The following is a 15,904-nucleotide window of genomic DNA, read 5'->3' as shown; positions in this document are numbered from 1 at the left end:
ATTACTCCAGGTGTGTACCCTGTAAGATCCCCTATCTTTAAACCACATCTTCAGAGAGCTGTAAGCATATTATAAAAGTCAGTCATGAATCTGTTGCCAATTCTCCTGGCCAGTGAGAGTTTGTCAAGTATCTCTGTTTATCCTGTCCCGATTATACTGTTCCAGTTGCTTGGGGGCAGATACCCTGAGAAGATTCCTAGAATCATAGCCTCATCTGTGCTTATCACAATCTGCAGGGCATAAGGACTACTTCCAAATAGGACCAGATAAAGTTATTTCCCTAAATGCAGAAGAGATAGTAAGTTTACGACTTTTCTAAAAGGACTCAGTCATGGTTTTCTTAGGAAGAGACATAAAAAGAATCATAATGCAGAAATTCCTCAAAAATACAACATTCAGAGACCAAAATTTAAAAGCGAGAGTTGACAGCGATTGCAGCATTTGCCTCAGATTTGCTGAAACTGTCTCCAACCGCTGTGCTAGCTTTACGGCTTTGGCCATTTCTGGTTGGTATGGCTGTGCCCACGCAAAAAGCAATAAATACCAACAGTAAGCAAGCTCATGGATAGCAAAATGCTCATAAACGTATAGAGAGTTGAAAATGGCGCCTAAGAATGTCAGTGTGTCGTGCGCCCAACATCTTGCCAGCAAAAACGACGCGAGGACACCAGGATCCTTCTACAGAAAAGCGTTTATTGCATCGTAAAGAGGAAGAGAGCGAGCCCCAGAATGGTGCTGCTTATATACACCCTAATGTGGCGTGTCCATGCCTGATTGGTCGCTTACCCATGATCTCATTGGCACGCCCTGGGGTGGGCAAAGACTTGGCGCGAACACACTCTTGCACATGTGCACACAGCTGGTTTCCTGAAAGGAAGTTGGGCTTGCGCAGCGGAAACCAGCGCCATCTTGTAATGGCGAATGTTATCGCGGCTTTCCACCTGGGGCACAGCGGAAGCCAGCGCCATCTTTTAATGGCGAATGTTATCATGGCTTTCCACATCTCCCCCTTTTTGTTTTACTAGAATGAGGCTGGTCTAGGCCTATGCAGTTATGTCCATCTGCTGTGGCTCCTGTCTTAGGTCGTTCCTCTAATGTCACAGCCTTATCCGTCGTAGGGTAACCCTACCGTTACCGGGCCCCGTGTCTTAAATTGGTCTGTGCATGAGGAAAGTTGCCCGTCTCGGGATACCGCAGTGCTGTGTGACAGTAACTGCTAAACGACCTAGGGCGAACTCTACAAAAGAGGCCAGCCAGAAAATGAGTTAGTGGGGAAATCATGATCACCCTATCATGTGCAATGAGGAAACCTCAGCGATGTAGAAGGGCTGATCAAAGAATCATTGAGTCTCTCTCATCCCAGTGCAATGGACCCACAAATCCATGGGGTGCAAGAGCAGAGAACTCAGATGCCGACTAATTCCTGAGCATAGATAACCAAGTTCCAGGGGAGGCCCCTTGTTCAATGGCCACAAGTGCTTGAGTGACAACGACCTTGTCATGTTTCTGTTGAGATCTGAGTTTGCAAACCAACCATAGCATGAACACTAAGCCACAGCATAGGGCTGTACCAAACAGAGCCACTCCTGATAAGTAGTGGGCACCTCATCTGGTTCTCCTCAGCTGCTACCACCAAGGGCCATAGTCAAGCCACTCCTATAGTAAAATTTAGAATTCCCAATTGTTAGCAACTACTCCAGAAAGTTCACCCACTGTGCTTGTCTAACAATAGATTGGGGGAGGGTAACTCTAGACACTGCAGACACAATGGCTGCAGCAGTAATGGCTGCTACAATAGCAGTGAAAGTAACAAGGTCTTTCCCAGGACAGTTTAGGATCGGTCATTCTTCTCTGGAACAACCAGCAGGCAATTGAACCATGTCTGAGATCTGTACTACCAGGGCAGAGTTCCTCAGTCCACAGCAGCTTCACGCAGATGTCATTCCTGTGAAGTTACAGACTGCAAGATGACAACACCAGTTAAGGCAGCAAGAATCTCCAGGAGAATAAGGGGGGCAGGGGTAACGGCTGGAGTCCTGTCTTCTCCAGCAAGCAGCAGTGCAAAGAGTGTCTGAGCGTAGGCCACAGTGGGACGGGACACACGCAGTGGTTGACAAAAGATGAGAGGGGATCTTCCATCTTCCTCTCAGGGCAGAGGAATGACTCCAGGGACCTGAACCACGAAAGCTGAATCTTCATGCACCCAGGATCAGCAAGTCTCACCAACCACTCAGGCAGCTGGCATACTCTTGTAGCATCCTGTAGAAAAAACACAAAGATTCCCTCTTCCCCATATACAATATCTGAACAGGATCATGTCAATATGTGAATCTTTCTATTTCACCTAGGCAGAAGTATGCCTAGTTGTAGTGTGCCATAAACACTCAGAGTTCCTTGGCATCCAAATTTTAACATTGAAATAAAAGGAGTATTATTTAGCATACAGGGATAACTCCCCCTTTTTATTTATTAAGATATAAACTGTCTAGTATTGTCCTCCCTCGTTAAGAGGTCTAGGCAATCCAGTTTGAGTTCTTAAATGGCCTCTAAAGGAACAGTATTTAGTGTTCTTAACCACTAAGCCATCTCTCTAGCACCTCACAAACTTTATTTCCAATGAGGATAACAAAGACTTAAGTCCTCTGGTAAGGTGAGTTATTTAGCCAACTAACATATCTTTAGAAGTTTAAAATTAGTTTCAAATATTCTTTTCTGGAGTAGTATAACAGCTACTCCCCAAATATTAAAGCTCATTTTGAGAGCAAAGGTTTGTAGTAAAAATTTCTGTATACACTGAAAGATTTAAAGTTCTAACTTCTTACATTGAAGAAGCGACAAAATTATATAATACAAGGCTATTAGCCATTCCTTTGTAAAAATTTTTAATGATATAACTTTATGGGCTCTCTAAAATTATAAGCAAGCTCACGAAATGAAAACTCACAATCGCCAGGACATCCTCTAAATCTATCTTGAAATGGCAGTTGGAGTAAGCAAACAGGCTGTAATGCTCTCACAAGTTCTAAAACCTCATCAATCCTTCGTAAATCCTGTAACAATCTCTATCTGTTTGATTTTTTTCTCAATAATAAATAAGTTTGAGTTAGTCAATGCAACACTGGCAATCCTTAATCACAATCCTTAAGTTCTCCGTGTAACACCAGAGCACAACCACAAGGTCACTTGAGTTCTGAGTAGTGACTAGGCAGCTGTCCTTGTGGCAGTGAAATTAGCATTACAATACAGATAACTTCAGGGCAAACCACAACTTTGGAAAGCAAAACTCAACCTCCAACAACCTAGTCTCTAAAATCTAGTCTCCAAAACACCAAGTCTATCCTTCATGCTACAAAGTTTGACTGCCAATTCCTACATATGAACGCATGATGGTGCGGTCTCCAATACCTCAACAAAGAGACATTGTCCTAAATTCTTTTAGAAGACTGGTTTCTAGAGTAAGAATTCCATAAAAATATTATCTCAATTTAGACCTGTTTCCCCAGGTTGGCTCATGTCACATGTTGTCTAGAATGACTCCATCCAAATTACCAGTTTTATGTCAACTTTCTGTTACCAATATTATACCTTTTTAACCATATCCAATAACTTAAAAGCCAATAGTCCATAACCAAGGCATGTAGAGCATATTTATACATTTAAAACCAATCAGAAACAAAATTGAATTGGCTGCACATATCTTTAATATTTAGACCAAGCACCATTTTTACTTTTTCTAGCTGTAATATTAAGAGAAGCAGCTTGTCACCTGCTAAGTAACATAGAAGCTGAGGAGCCGCTGGTAGACGCTCAGCCCCGGGCAGCTTCTCCAGCTGACCTATGCTCCTAGCTACAGGTGTAGGGCTCTAAAGGCCGATTGAAACTGCTTTTTATTCATTTGTTCCTTTTGAAACGAGTTAAAACCAAATCAAGGTGTGAACGACTGGCAGATAATGTTTTTACCATTTTTTCTTTTGAACATGAAACATAAAACATTTAAACAATGAGAAACAAAAACCACAGACATAAACTGACATACATGGACAGCTTGGTGCACCAAGGACAGACAATAGACAGAGGGGAAAAAACTAGATGGAGTCCCACCAAAGCGACCCAGATTCCAATAGGAGTCAGCAGAGAGGTAGGATTTCCCCTTTCCCACCACTTCCATGGTGACCATCCACTCGAGTGGAGTTGATATGGACGATGGATTGTCTCAATTCCTGGACTAGTCCATCAACGTGTTGAAACCAAATTCCTGTAAGATACTGAGATATATTACGGGATATCTGAGCAGCACGACTGACATTCACAAATGGAATGGAAGTGAAACACAGTCCTGAACATTTCCACTCACAACTCAATTACATTAACTCCATCAAGCTGTGCATGGGCGTTGAGATGTCCTTGGGGGTAGGGGGTAGGAAAAATGAAACTAATGCTGTAGCTGATGTGTTCTGACTGGTCCCAGCTAAAAGTCCTTGAGACCAGGAATCCAAGTAGGCATACTCTGTAAAATTCTCAAGACAAAAGTTTAGAATCGAGATATCTTTTTGTTTGATTCTCCTGAATAAATTTTTCAGGCAGTCTAACTCTATCAAATCTGATCAGTATGACTCTGTGAAGTTTCCAGAGCCTAATCACACCTTTTACAAGCACAAAGACAAAATTTTTCTCCCAAAATACTGTGTTCCTTTCATCTCCTCCCTTTTTCTCTCCCAGGGCGTCCTTTCCCTTATCTCTTGCTTCCTCGGATCCAAGGTCCTTGGAAGGGCCTTTTTTCTTAGGTGCACCTTTACTTCTTAAAGCTTCTAATCTTTCACCTCGCTCTGTTTCTGACATGCTGTCCTGTAACTCCTCTAATGCCCCCTGTCCTGCTATTATTGTTGGGCGGCATTTCTCATCTTCTAGGCACAACTTCTGACTGTGCCTAGTGGCAGCCGCAAAATCAAAAACCAAAAGAAAAAGAATGAGCGCTGCCAAAATGATAACAAACTCTTCCACTGCATCTTCTAATGGGGGAGAGAGATGAGATGAGAGAGATCAAGACCAAACATAACTCTCAGAGCTTACCTTTCGACCTGCAGTTCTGGACCGTCTCCGTGAGCAGAGGCTCTCCTCGGCGCCGGCGATGGTGAGGCGTTTTTCCTGGGTTTTGGCACCAAATGTCCCACGCTATCGTCTCGCCAGCAAGAATGCACGCTTACCCATGATCTCATTGGCACGCCCTGGGGTGGGCAAAGACTTGGCGCGAACACACTCTTGCACATGTGCACACAGCTAGTTTCCTGAAAGGAAGTCGGGCTGTTGCAGCGGAAGCCAGCGCCATCTTGTAATGGCGAATGTTATCGCGGCTTTCCACATGGGGCACAGCGGAAGCCAGCGCCATCTTGTAATGGCGAATGTTATTATGGCTTTCCATATCAGTGTTTGCCACAGTCTTCACAGAATGTATGTAAATAGAAAATCAGTTTCTGCTTTGTCAAAAATCCTATTTTCTGGACTATGTACTGCATATGTATTATATGTTATTGGTTCCTTTATGTATAAAATCATAGGTTATCTACCAACTCAACAACTTATTACTACATCATTAATAAATAATGATGAAAATAATAGAATTATTAATAAAATGGAAAAGTAAATGTAGATTATCATAGAAATAGAAAATACCAATTAATTCTAATTTTTAAAAGACTGAGGCTAAGGAGATGGCTCAATGATCAACAGTCAATTTGCTGTTCTTGCACAGGACCCGGATTCAGGCCATAATACTAACAAAGTTGCTTATAACTGTCATTAACTACAGTTCCAGGAACTCTATCACCCTTCTGTGGCCTCTGCACATACTTGGCATCCAGGCAGTGTCCATACATGTATGCAGGCAAAACATATACACATAAATTAAGACTAAATAAATACTTAAACAAAAATTTAAAAGGAAATTAATAAAGCTTTAATATTGTCCATATGAAAATACAGAGAGGGACTATGTCCTGTAGAAAAATAAGAAGTATGTTCATTCAGCTGAATCCCTTCTAGAAGTGTCTGTTCCTTGTTTGAACTTCCTGTCTCTCCAAATTTATTGGTAGGCTCTGTGCAAATGTAGTAGCCTATGCCACTACTTAGCATGAAGACCAGAGGCTGAGGAGATGGCTCAGTGGTTGGCTTGCTGTACAAGTATGTGGGCCTGAGTTCAGATCACAGGACCCACACCAAAAGTCAACTATGGTGGGTACATGTATATAATCCAAGCCCTGGAGACAGAAACTGAATTTCAAGAATTTGGCAGGACAGTTTAGCCAATCAGAAAGATCCAGGTTCAGTTAGCAATTCTGTTTCAAAAACCAAAGTGGAAAGCAAATATCTGAACTCTGGCCTCCACAAACACACATGGACACATACATTCACACATGCATGCACACACAGTGTTGGTTTGCAATATGGGGAAGGCAAAGGGACTAAGAGCCCCACTCCTAGACCAATGGAGCAGCAAGAGGAGCTCTGCTCAAGAAGGGCAGGGCACAAGTCTGGTTCCCAGAGGAAGTGAGGGAAGGCCTAGCAGCCCCCACTTGAGGAAACTCATGCAGTCCTGGGCAGAAAGGAACCAAAAAAGAAACTGGCAGCATGGATTCCTACAAGGGTGGAATGGGGAGAGGGTCATTTGTACCCCTGTGAAGGAAGGGTGGGAGAACAGGGGTAGGACATTCAGAGAATGGGACAGCGCCTTCAGCACTTATTCTTGCAGAAACATCTAATGCCACAAAGTGTCATTAGTTCATACTGTGCCCTGCACTTAAAGCCAAACTGACAACAACAAAAATTCATTAACTTTGTCATCTTTGGAGATGATTTTTCAAGGAAGATGTGGAGTTAATTCAAACAGTTATTGCCATGGTAACAGCGTAGCAGTTGGTTGAGTTGGACTAGAACCCAGCTGCTTAGGGCTTCTGATGGGACTGCAGGGAAGACTAGAGTAGTAGCTTGAAAGCTGAGTGAGATGCGGTCGAGGATGGGAAAACCCTGTAACTTTGGAAGGAAATGCATGAATGTGTGAGGCAGATTTGCAGTACCAGGTACTGCTCCAACAGAAATGGCCATAGGATATGAGCTTCTGGGGTGACAGTCTCCCATTGGTCTTGCTAGAGGAAGGCTGTGATGGGCAGAGTTTTCAATATCATTTTGTGAAGAGGTATACCAACTGCCATCCTATGCCAAAGTACCGGAATCTTTTCTATGGGATTATAATGGTCTCTTGAAGACCTGAGTTGCCTCATGACTTTCTCTTTAAAATAAATCCTGAAGAAAATATTTATTCTTTAATTTTAATCCTTTTAAAGTTAAATTTATAATTCATAAAATGTCATAGCATTCAGTCTGTCAAGAGCTTCAACTACAGCATCATTTAGGGAAAGTGAGGTAAGAGCAGCAGCAGTCTATAGTTGGGACTCCCACTGCTTCTATCCCTGTAGTAATTTCCTCTGTAAGGTTACACAGGCAGCTCTCATGGGAACTAACAGTCCACCTCCAGCCCTGCCTTCAGTACTCCTTCGATCCTTCTCATTTCTTCATTTGGACAATGAGAACACAGAACTCCAGGGAACTTCTACCTTTGGGATGACATAAATACTTAGCTGATGAACATAACTGAAATATTCTTATTTGTACTGGAATGGAGAAATCTAGGCAAAGATCCCAAGACCTTTTGCACTTTCATATTCTCTATATAACTTTCTAAACAGTGAAATCTAGAAGATAATTGTCAAAAGTAATATAGAAAGTTCTACCCAGATGTTCTAGTTTCATTCTATTGTTGTGACCAAAATGAAAGAAGAAAAGGATTTATTTGACTTCACTTTCCATATCACAGTCTGTCATTGAGGGAAGTCAGAGTAGGCAGAACCTTGAGGCAGAAGCCATGAAGGAACACTGCCTGATGGCCTGTTTGTTCAACCTTATGCTTCGCAACCTTTCTTATGCAGTCTAGGACCATCTTTTAGGGAATGGTGCTGCCCACAGTAGACTCATTCCTCCTTCATCAATTAAAAATCAAGACAGTGCCTCCACAGACATGTCAAAAGGCCTATCTGATCCAGGCAATTCCTCTGTTATGGCTTTCTTCTAAGCTATGTCAAGTTAATTAAAACCAACTAGGACACCAACTAACCTCATCTTGATTTCTATTTGTTGCAAAATTTGCTATTGATGAGGAGAGACTTTGTGATATGGTTGCTAGTTCCAGAATAGTACAGAAAATAGGAAAAGTTACTTAAAGTATGGTATTCTGACTGTATAAGGGGTGACTTCATGGCACAATGGCAGCATGTCTGACTCCAAGTGCATAAGGATACATATCAACTGCTTGAAAGCATGCTTAGCATGCTCTTCAAATATTGGTGGCTTGAGAGCTAACAATGGATTCGTGTAGGCTGTGCTCAAGTTCTAAAGATTGCTACAGACCTTGGGTGCATATTAGTTTGACCAAAGCACAGAATTTGGACAGTCTGTTCCAAACCTTTTCACTATTCGAGCAAATTCCTTGAGCTCTTTTCATCATAGTTAACTCCCAGGAAATGAGAATAAGCTACAATAGAAATATTAACAGACTAATATGCAATAAATGCAAATCTTCTGTGACAGCACCTACAGAATGCTACATTCACCATCAAAGCTGGTTCCTTACCCAAGCTACAGGGTGGACATAGATTGAAAACGGCAGGAGTCATCTGTCTGTGCATCAGGGTTATTGTTCTTTAGAATCAGAATAAACTAGAAAGCCTGGAGCTCAGTGGTCTTTCCATCAGCTGTCTTTATGAAGCAAACATCAGGAACTTTGCCATATATGACTCCAGCATAAGCCATCCCGCAGTTACCAGATTGTGTCACGTATTTAGAATGTGCAGTGTATACTTCTTGTAGACTTCACTTATCATTGTCATTTATGCCAGAGATAATGTAAATAAAATAACTGAGCACATGCAGATGGATTGAGAAACCAAAAACCACTAAAACACCATAAAAAACATTCTATCAGTTCTATTGTAATCAGCATTGATGACATAAGGGAATTCTGACAAAGACCATCTGAGTTTCCCAAGTGCTATATTTTCAAAATTTAAGCTATGACCAGGAGGCTGTTCCATAAGGGAAATCATAGAAGTGACTGAAGCAATGGCAGAGCCTACAATGATTGATGATTGAGTATGGAGGAGTCTTCCAACAGCTGGTGGTTTATTCCCTGGATCTCTGGAGGGTCTGGTTGGTTGACTTTTATTTGCCATCCTCTTATTAGGTTCCTTTCATGTGACAGAGCCATCTGCTGGTGGCTGGTGTCACTGCAATGTTGGAGCCAGAACCAGAAGATTCTGTCAAACCCTGTTCTTATCACTCAGCCAAAGATATACACTATAATGTGTATATCTTGCGATAGTAAAATAGGATACAGCCCACAGACAGACAGACAGAAACTTATCATGCATAAGCTAATGATGCTGTTTGCATCATATGAGTTTTACAATTTCCTTTGGTCTTTCTGTTGAGATGGATAGGTGGTTAACAGTGCTCGTTGTCTTTCCAAAGGACTCCAGTTCAGTTTCTAGCACCCGGTTGGGTGCCTCATATCCACCTGTAATTCCAGTTCCAGGAGACCTGATGCCCTTTTCTGACCTCCACGGAAATCTGCACACATGTACACATAAAGACACAATCACACATATATATTAGTAAAATAGAACAAATCTTAAAACAAAACATAAAATTACCTTTGGCAATACCATTAATATGCCATAAAATTAATATACTTTCTTCTAAAGAAGTAACATTAATTCACATAAAACAATACCAATTACTAATGAATGATATGTGCTGCTCAGAACATATATGCATGAAAAAATTTATGTAAGTGGAGGTACATGTTATGAAATGCAAATGCATGCTTTTTAATCTATAGTATTATGTGTCTGTCTGTCTGTCTGTCTGTCTCTCTGCGTGCATATGTGACTGGTTCGCCATTCTGTTGGCATGTATTTAGAGTCCATCTTGTTCAAAGATATTGAACTATTTTTTCTTTCTGGAGCTGAGGACTGAACCCAGGGCCTTGCGCTTGCTAGGCAAGTGCTCTACCACTGAGCTAAATCCCCAACCCCCAAGATATTGAACTATTGAAATCATTGGATTGGTCATAGGTTTAACTCTTTTTCAAGGCAAATGAAAAGCAAAAATAACAGATTTATGGCTAGACAGTTTGTTTACCCCATTCAAGTCCATGACTCACTTCATTCATATCATATGTATGAACAGTTCCAGTGTGGAAGAGCACTTGCTAGGTCTCAATATCCTAGTGAAAGTCTATTCCCTCCCTCTCTCCAGTCTTCTCTTCCTTTTATAACAATACCTGGCACTAAAACTAGGGTCTCAGCTGGGAGCACTGTACCACTGAGTTCCATCCCAGACTAAAATTGCTGATTTTACCAACACCTAAATCAATGAGCAAGTGCTCTCTCTTCTTCCGAAAATTGAGATTAATTCCTAGGTTGTTACTAATTGTACTTTTTTTTTTTTTTGACAACAGTGACAACATCTATAAAGAACATCACTGTTTACTTAAAATGGGAAGTATAATTTACATTTGAAATTTTTCTTGTTCTTGGACTTTTCAGTCATTCACTGGAACAAAGATCTTCATATAACCTTTAACTCATTTTAATTAACTATCAGCATTTAAATCCATTTAAATTAGTATCAGCTACTGTTCATACAACAGGATCATTTTTTAGTCCATGTATTTAATAACCGTGTAAGAATAAAGAAAAAGGGACAACTGGCTGCATTTGCATAGTAGAAGATTCTTTCGTGAGACCTGGATGTTTCTACAAATATGAGTGACATTTCATGATGTGTCAAATAATATTTACCCACAAAGTGAAATTTGATATTTAGAAAAAGTGCTTCATAAAATATTTTTATAATTTTTTAATTATTTTTATGTACTTTGGTGTTTTTTTCTGCTTGAATATCTGTGTGAGGGTGTCAGATCTTGGAGCTACAGACAGTTGTAAGCTTCCATTTGGGTGCTGGGAATTGAATCCGAGTCTTCTGGAAGAGCAGTCGGTGCTCTTAGCTACTGAGCCATCTCTGTAGCCACATATGGAAGATTATTTTAAGAACTATAGTAGCTGTGACTTTGAGGAAGAAGAGAGCCCTTAGAGAATACCGTGATGAGTGCCTCTGTGACTTGACATTCTATACCACATTTGTGATGCACATAAGTGCTACTCCCCACCCCTACTTCAGAAGTCGGGATTGAGAGCCAATCTCCTGACTTAACGCAGTGAACAGCAGAGAGCTGATTCAGGAAAGGAAAGCACCAACTGATGTTAACCCCATCAGAATGTCCTGGGTATACTATATAAACTTGTTAACACTCTTTCTCAATAGTCCTCTTTTTCCTACCCTCTGGAATCAGGTCTGCTATGCTGATATTTTTAGAGTCCTAATAAAGGCTAGACTCAACCATTTTGTCCAAATTTAAAACATAATGGTGCCTCCTTTATTTCATCAGCACACATTCTAAATACTACTGAAAACTTTTATCAATTTTGCTTCCCTTAGTAAAGACCCAGAGTCTGATTTGCCATTTTCCTAGCCAGCAGATGCTCCATGGGCATTTATATATTGCTGATGTGTATTGGATTTTGAAGCCATTTCCCCTCATCCTCTAGTGTTCTTTGGGGGAAACCCCACCGTCATTCCCATTCCCTGAAGGTGATTCACTATGAAGCCTCATCCACACAGATGTGGAGACCATCACAAAGTGCAGCCATCCTGATTGTGACTGCTTGATGGGTCGTCATCCCACTGTGGTGTTCCTCCATGAGCCAGGCCTCAAGGAACCCAGTTCTCTTTGGTGTTTTAAGAGGTGCTCCCTAATGCTCAATCCACTGTTGTCTGCTTTCATGCAACAGCAACAACAACAAAAGATAGCCTCTTGAGAAAGATCCACCCACCAGTTAGCAAAATCCTCTAAAGAATGGTATATGTCACCTGTTCCAATGCCATCCACCATACCTGGCTGAAGGGAAAGCTAAGGGATGCAGAATCCATATCATTCTGCTCTGAGGATGCTCTGAGGAAGAGTGAGCTCCAAGCAGTTTCTGTTGCCCCTGACTTCTGGGATTTTATTTCTGACAAAGCAGCTCAGTGCTGGGGGCTTTAGCAGTTGGGGAAGAATAGTGGAGTGGGCCTGAGGCCTTGTAGAGGCTCAGGAGACACGGGCATAGTGATTTTCCCTCTCCACCTTACAGATCCCTCCTGGAACTGATGCTGGTGAGACTGTGGGAACTGAGGGGTCCACAGGGGAGGAAGCAGAGGCAGAGAAGGCAGCCCTACCTGCTGGAGAAGGCGAAAGTCCTGAGGGAGCCAAAATCGATGTGGAAAGCACTGAGCTTGCAAGCAGTGAGAGCCCTCAAGCAGCAGAGCTTGAAGCTGGTGCTCCTCAGGTAAGGGTTCCTTGAGAGACTTCTAATAAGAGGGCTATTTAGTGGGGTCTTTTCTGCTGGCTTGGTGTGGAATAGACTTCCTATACCTGTGGCCAAAGCACAGAAAAGGAGGAAGAAGTTTCAATCACGATAGAGGAAATGAAGCACAGATAAGGAGTGTCTTTGGGTTTCTATTGCTGTGAAAAGATATCATGGCCACAGCTACTCTTACAAAGGAAAGCATTCAATTGGCTTCTAGTTCTGAGGTTTAGTTCATTACACTATGGTGGGAAGCATGGTTCCATGCAACAGGCATGGTGCTGGAGGAGGAGCTGAGACTTCTACTTCTGGGTCCACAAGCAGCAGGAAGAGACAGTGCACCACTATGCCTGCTTCTGAAACCTCTGAGTGACACACACCCCACAGTGACACACTTGCTCCAAGGCCACATAAAGACACTCTTTATGAGTCTACGGAGCCATTTTTATTCAGATCACCACAATGAGAAAATCCACAATAGAGAGAGGAAGGAAGATTGCGATAAAAATGATAGAGCTATTTGAGTTATAATTGTCCCCCAAAGGCTTAGCCCAGGGCCAGCCCTTGCTGGGAACTTGATGTAAGTAGTGACTCTGAGTTACTATTGTCACTATTTCATGTTGATCATTATTAGAGCATCGCAGATTCCCTAGAGGGCTTCTCTCATCGATGCTAATCCCAGTTTTCAAGGAAACAGTCAGATGAGCCCACACAGGAAGTTAGAACTGGTTCTGGTTTCTCCTGCAGCAATCAAAAAGATCACATGCCAGGCCCCAAGGATAATGAACAGCCATTGCAGAGTGTGACAGCAACAGGAAGTCCTCCCTTGTGTTTTCTTTTCAGGATAGCTTCCTACCCACTCTGGGCAGACCCTCTCCCTTTTCATCCTCCCACCACTGTGGAATTGCTCATAGAATCCTCCATTTTCCAGGAGTGGGACTGCTCAAGGATCGAGATAGGATTCTCATTAAGTGTTTAGTACTCAAGAGAGACAGTGAAAAAGTCAGGGCTAGGTCCACAGTCTGCAAACTTAGTGGGCTTGGAACTGCGGGTTAGTAGGATAAAGAAAGTGTGGGTGGCGGGGAGAAGAGACTGCCCTAAGAACAAACAAACACACCTATCCTTTCCCAGGTCGTGACACTGTCCACTTCTCTAACCACCAGGAAAAGGTCATCCCTTCTGTTGTCATAGAGCCAGCCTCCAACCATGAAGGAGAAGAACACCAAGAAACCACTACGGGTACTGAAACAAGGGAGGCCACTGAGGACGTGGCTCCCCAGGGCCCAGCCGGTGAGAAGCAGGAACTGGCTACAGAGCCCACGCCTCTGGATTCTCAGGCTGCTACGCCTGCACCAGCAGGTGCTGTGGATGCTTCGCTGTCTGCAGGGGATGCCGCTCAGGAACTGCCTCCTGGCTTTCTCTACAAGGTCTTTGTATTGTCACTTCAGAGTCATTGTTGTTTTAGTTTTCTTTGCATCACTTTCTGGTTTTCCAGTGTGTGGGTTCTGTTGTCATTGTCACCGTTGTCATCGTTTTGTCTCTTGTTTCTCACATCTGCTTTTTCTTTACCCTGACATCTCCCAGGAAAATGCCCCCAAGTCCATGCTTTGGGCAAGCAAGATGTACAGTAATACCTTCCCATGCCTCCTGCAGAGCTGAGTCTGTGTAGCCTGGCTCAGACCAGGCCTTTCAAGTCAAGCATACTTTATGTTTCATTAGGAATTGTCAAACAGACAGGAAACAGAGTCATGCAGTCCAAATGCAGAGTGAGGGACCAACAACAAGTCCAAAATCAAGTGTCTAAAGACACTGTGAAAAGGAAGAAAGAAACAAGCCTCCATTCCTGGGAAGAAAAAAGTTCTGGCCAGGAACTAAATAAAGCCTACTTACTGGTCAACAAAACAACAACAATTGCCCAACAACAACAATAGTTGCCCAGAAAAGCCATTTACAGCCCAGGGTTGTGGCAGATAAGGTCCCCAGAAGAATCTGACTAGAAATTGTAAGCATTGTATAATTTGATAGTGTATTTCAAAACAGCCCTTGTTTTGGCTTGGTTGGTTCTTTCTTTTGCTGTCCTGAGTGCAAACTCAGAGCTTTGTGCATGCTAAGCTAGCATCCTGCCACTTTTCTACAAACTTTTGTCCTTTTTAATTTAGAGATAGGGCCTTGCTAAGTTTGATAGGCAGGTCTTTACCTTGTGAGCTTCTGCTCTAGTCTCCCAGACATCTGGGTGATGGGCACAGACCACCTTGCCTGGATACCCATTTTTATTTTAAAGTGTGTGTGTGTGTGTGTGTGTGTGTGTGTGTGTGTGTGTGTGTGTGTGTGTGCGCGCGTGTAGGTTAAGTATAGGTACGTATAAATAATCTGTTCATAAGAATGGGATTGATCCATTCTCTGTCCCTCCTTTAGAGGGAAATTGCCACTTTGTACTGGAGGGTGATAGTGATTAATGTGGGCAAAATAACTAAACATATGGGTTAATGTTGGGGTTAAAAACCTGGTTAGTTGTTTAAGCAGTGCATGTAAAATCAGGAAATTGTGCTAGGCAAGGCTGAGACATGACGGACCCATGCTTAGCTTTCCAATCACTGCAGTGTGACCCACAGTGCCCTTCTCAACCCTTCCCTGGCCTTCTACTCTCATGCATGAATTAATTTTTGAATAACAGTCAGTTATAGCTCTGATAGTTTTTATTGTACACAGAAAATGCATATTTTAAATGTTGACTGCTTCATCTTGAATGTGCAGGTGTTTTTAAGGAATCAACATAGGAGAAATAAAACTGGCCAGGAGTAGAGAGTCCCTCAAGCTGAGGGATGTGGTATTGTATGTTAGCCTTTATGCTTTTCCCATAATATAAATCTGAAAAAAAAATAATGCAAAGGAAAAGCAGGCTGCTATGGTATAATGTGTTAATAGAAAAGGATGAAAATGTATTTTTAAAAAGCCATTTGTTTAATTAAATATTAATTCTTATATAACATGCAAATGGTGGTTTGTCTTGTTTTTCATTATTTAAAACAGCTTTTTAGCCTAGCATGTTTAGTTCAACTTAAACAGTCATCAGTAGCAATAAATAGCTAATGAAAACTAACAGCCTAAAGTTCAGCTACTGTATATTGCACTGAATTAATAAATATAGATACAAATGGCCTTGTATAGGTCAGTAAGAAGCAAGGGTGTTTTCCTCCCCTTGAGATTTATGTTTGCCTATTTTATGATATTAAATTTATATTATGATGTGAAAATGCTGGATTCTAGGTCTTTAGAAAGACAAATAATCCATTTAGCCTACAGTGGGAAGTTCAAAGAGCACTGCCCCTGGCTCTGCTCTGGCTGCATGCAGATGCTATCTTGTGAGAAGAAATGGTCACATGACACAGAAA

General features: G+C 42.0%; 1 protein-coding gene across 5 annotated transcripts in view; it reads left to right on the top strand.

Moving 5' to 3' along the window:
- Amph (amphiphysin) overlaps window positions 1-15,904 on the top strand; it is a 230,741-nt gene that overhangs the window by 202,430 nt on the left and 12,407 nt on the right. For all 5 annotated transcript variants that reach the window (XM_087591429.1, XM_087591428.1, XM_087591431.1 and 2 more), the window contains 2 exon segments: window positions 12,300-12,494; window positions 13,676-13,939. In XM_087591429.1, the coding sequence (XP_087447555.1) occupies window positions 12,300-12,494; window positions 13,676-13,939 (459 nt within the window).

This window comes from Rattus norvegicus, chromosome 17 (assembly GCF_021556685.1).
Source record: "Rattus norvegicus strain SHRSP/BbbUtx chromosome 17, alternate assembly SHRSP_T2T, whole genome shotgun sequence".
Taxonomy (NCBI): domain Eukaryota; kingdom Metazoa; phylum Chordata; class Mammalia; order Rodentia; family Muridae; genus Rattus; species Rattus norvegicus.
The sequence above is the reverse complement of the archived record's forward strand: the minus strand, read 5'-3'. Positions and strand labels throughout refer to the sequence as shown.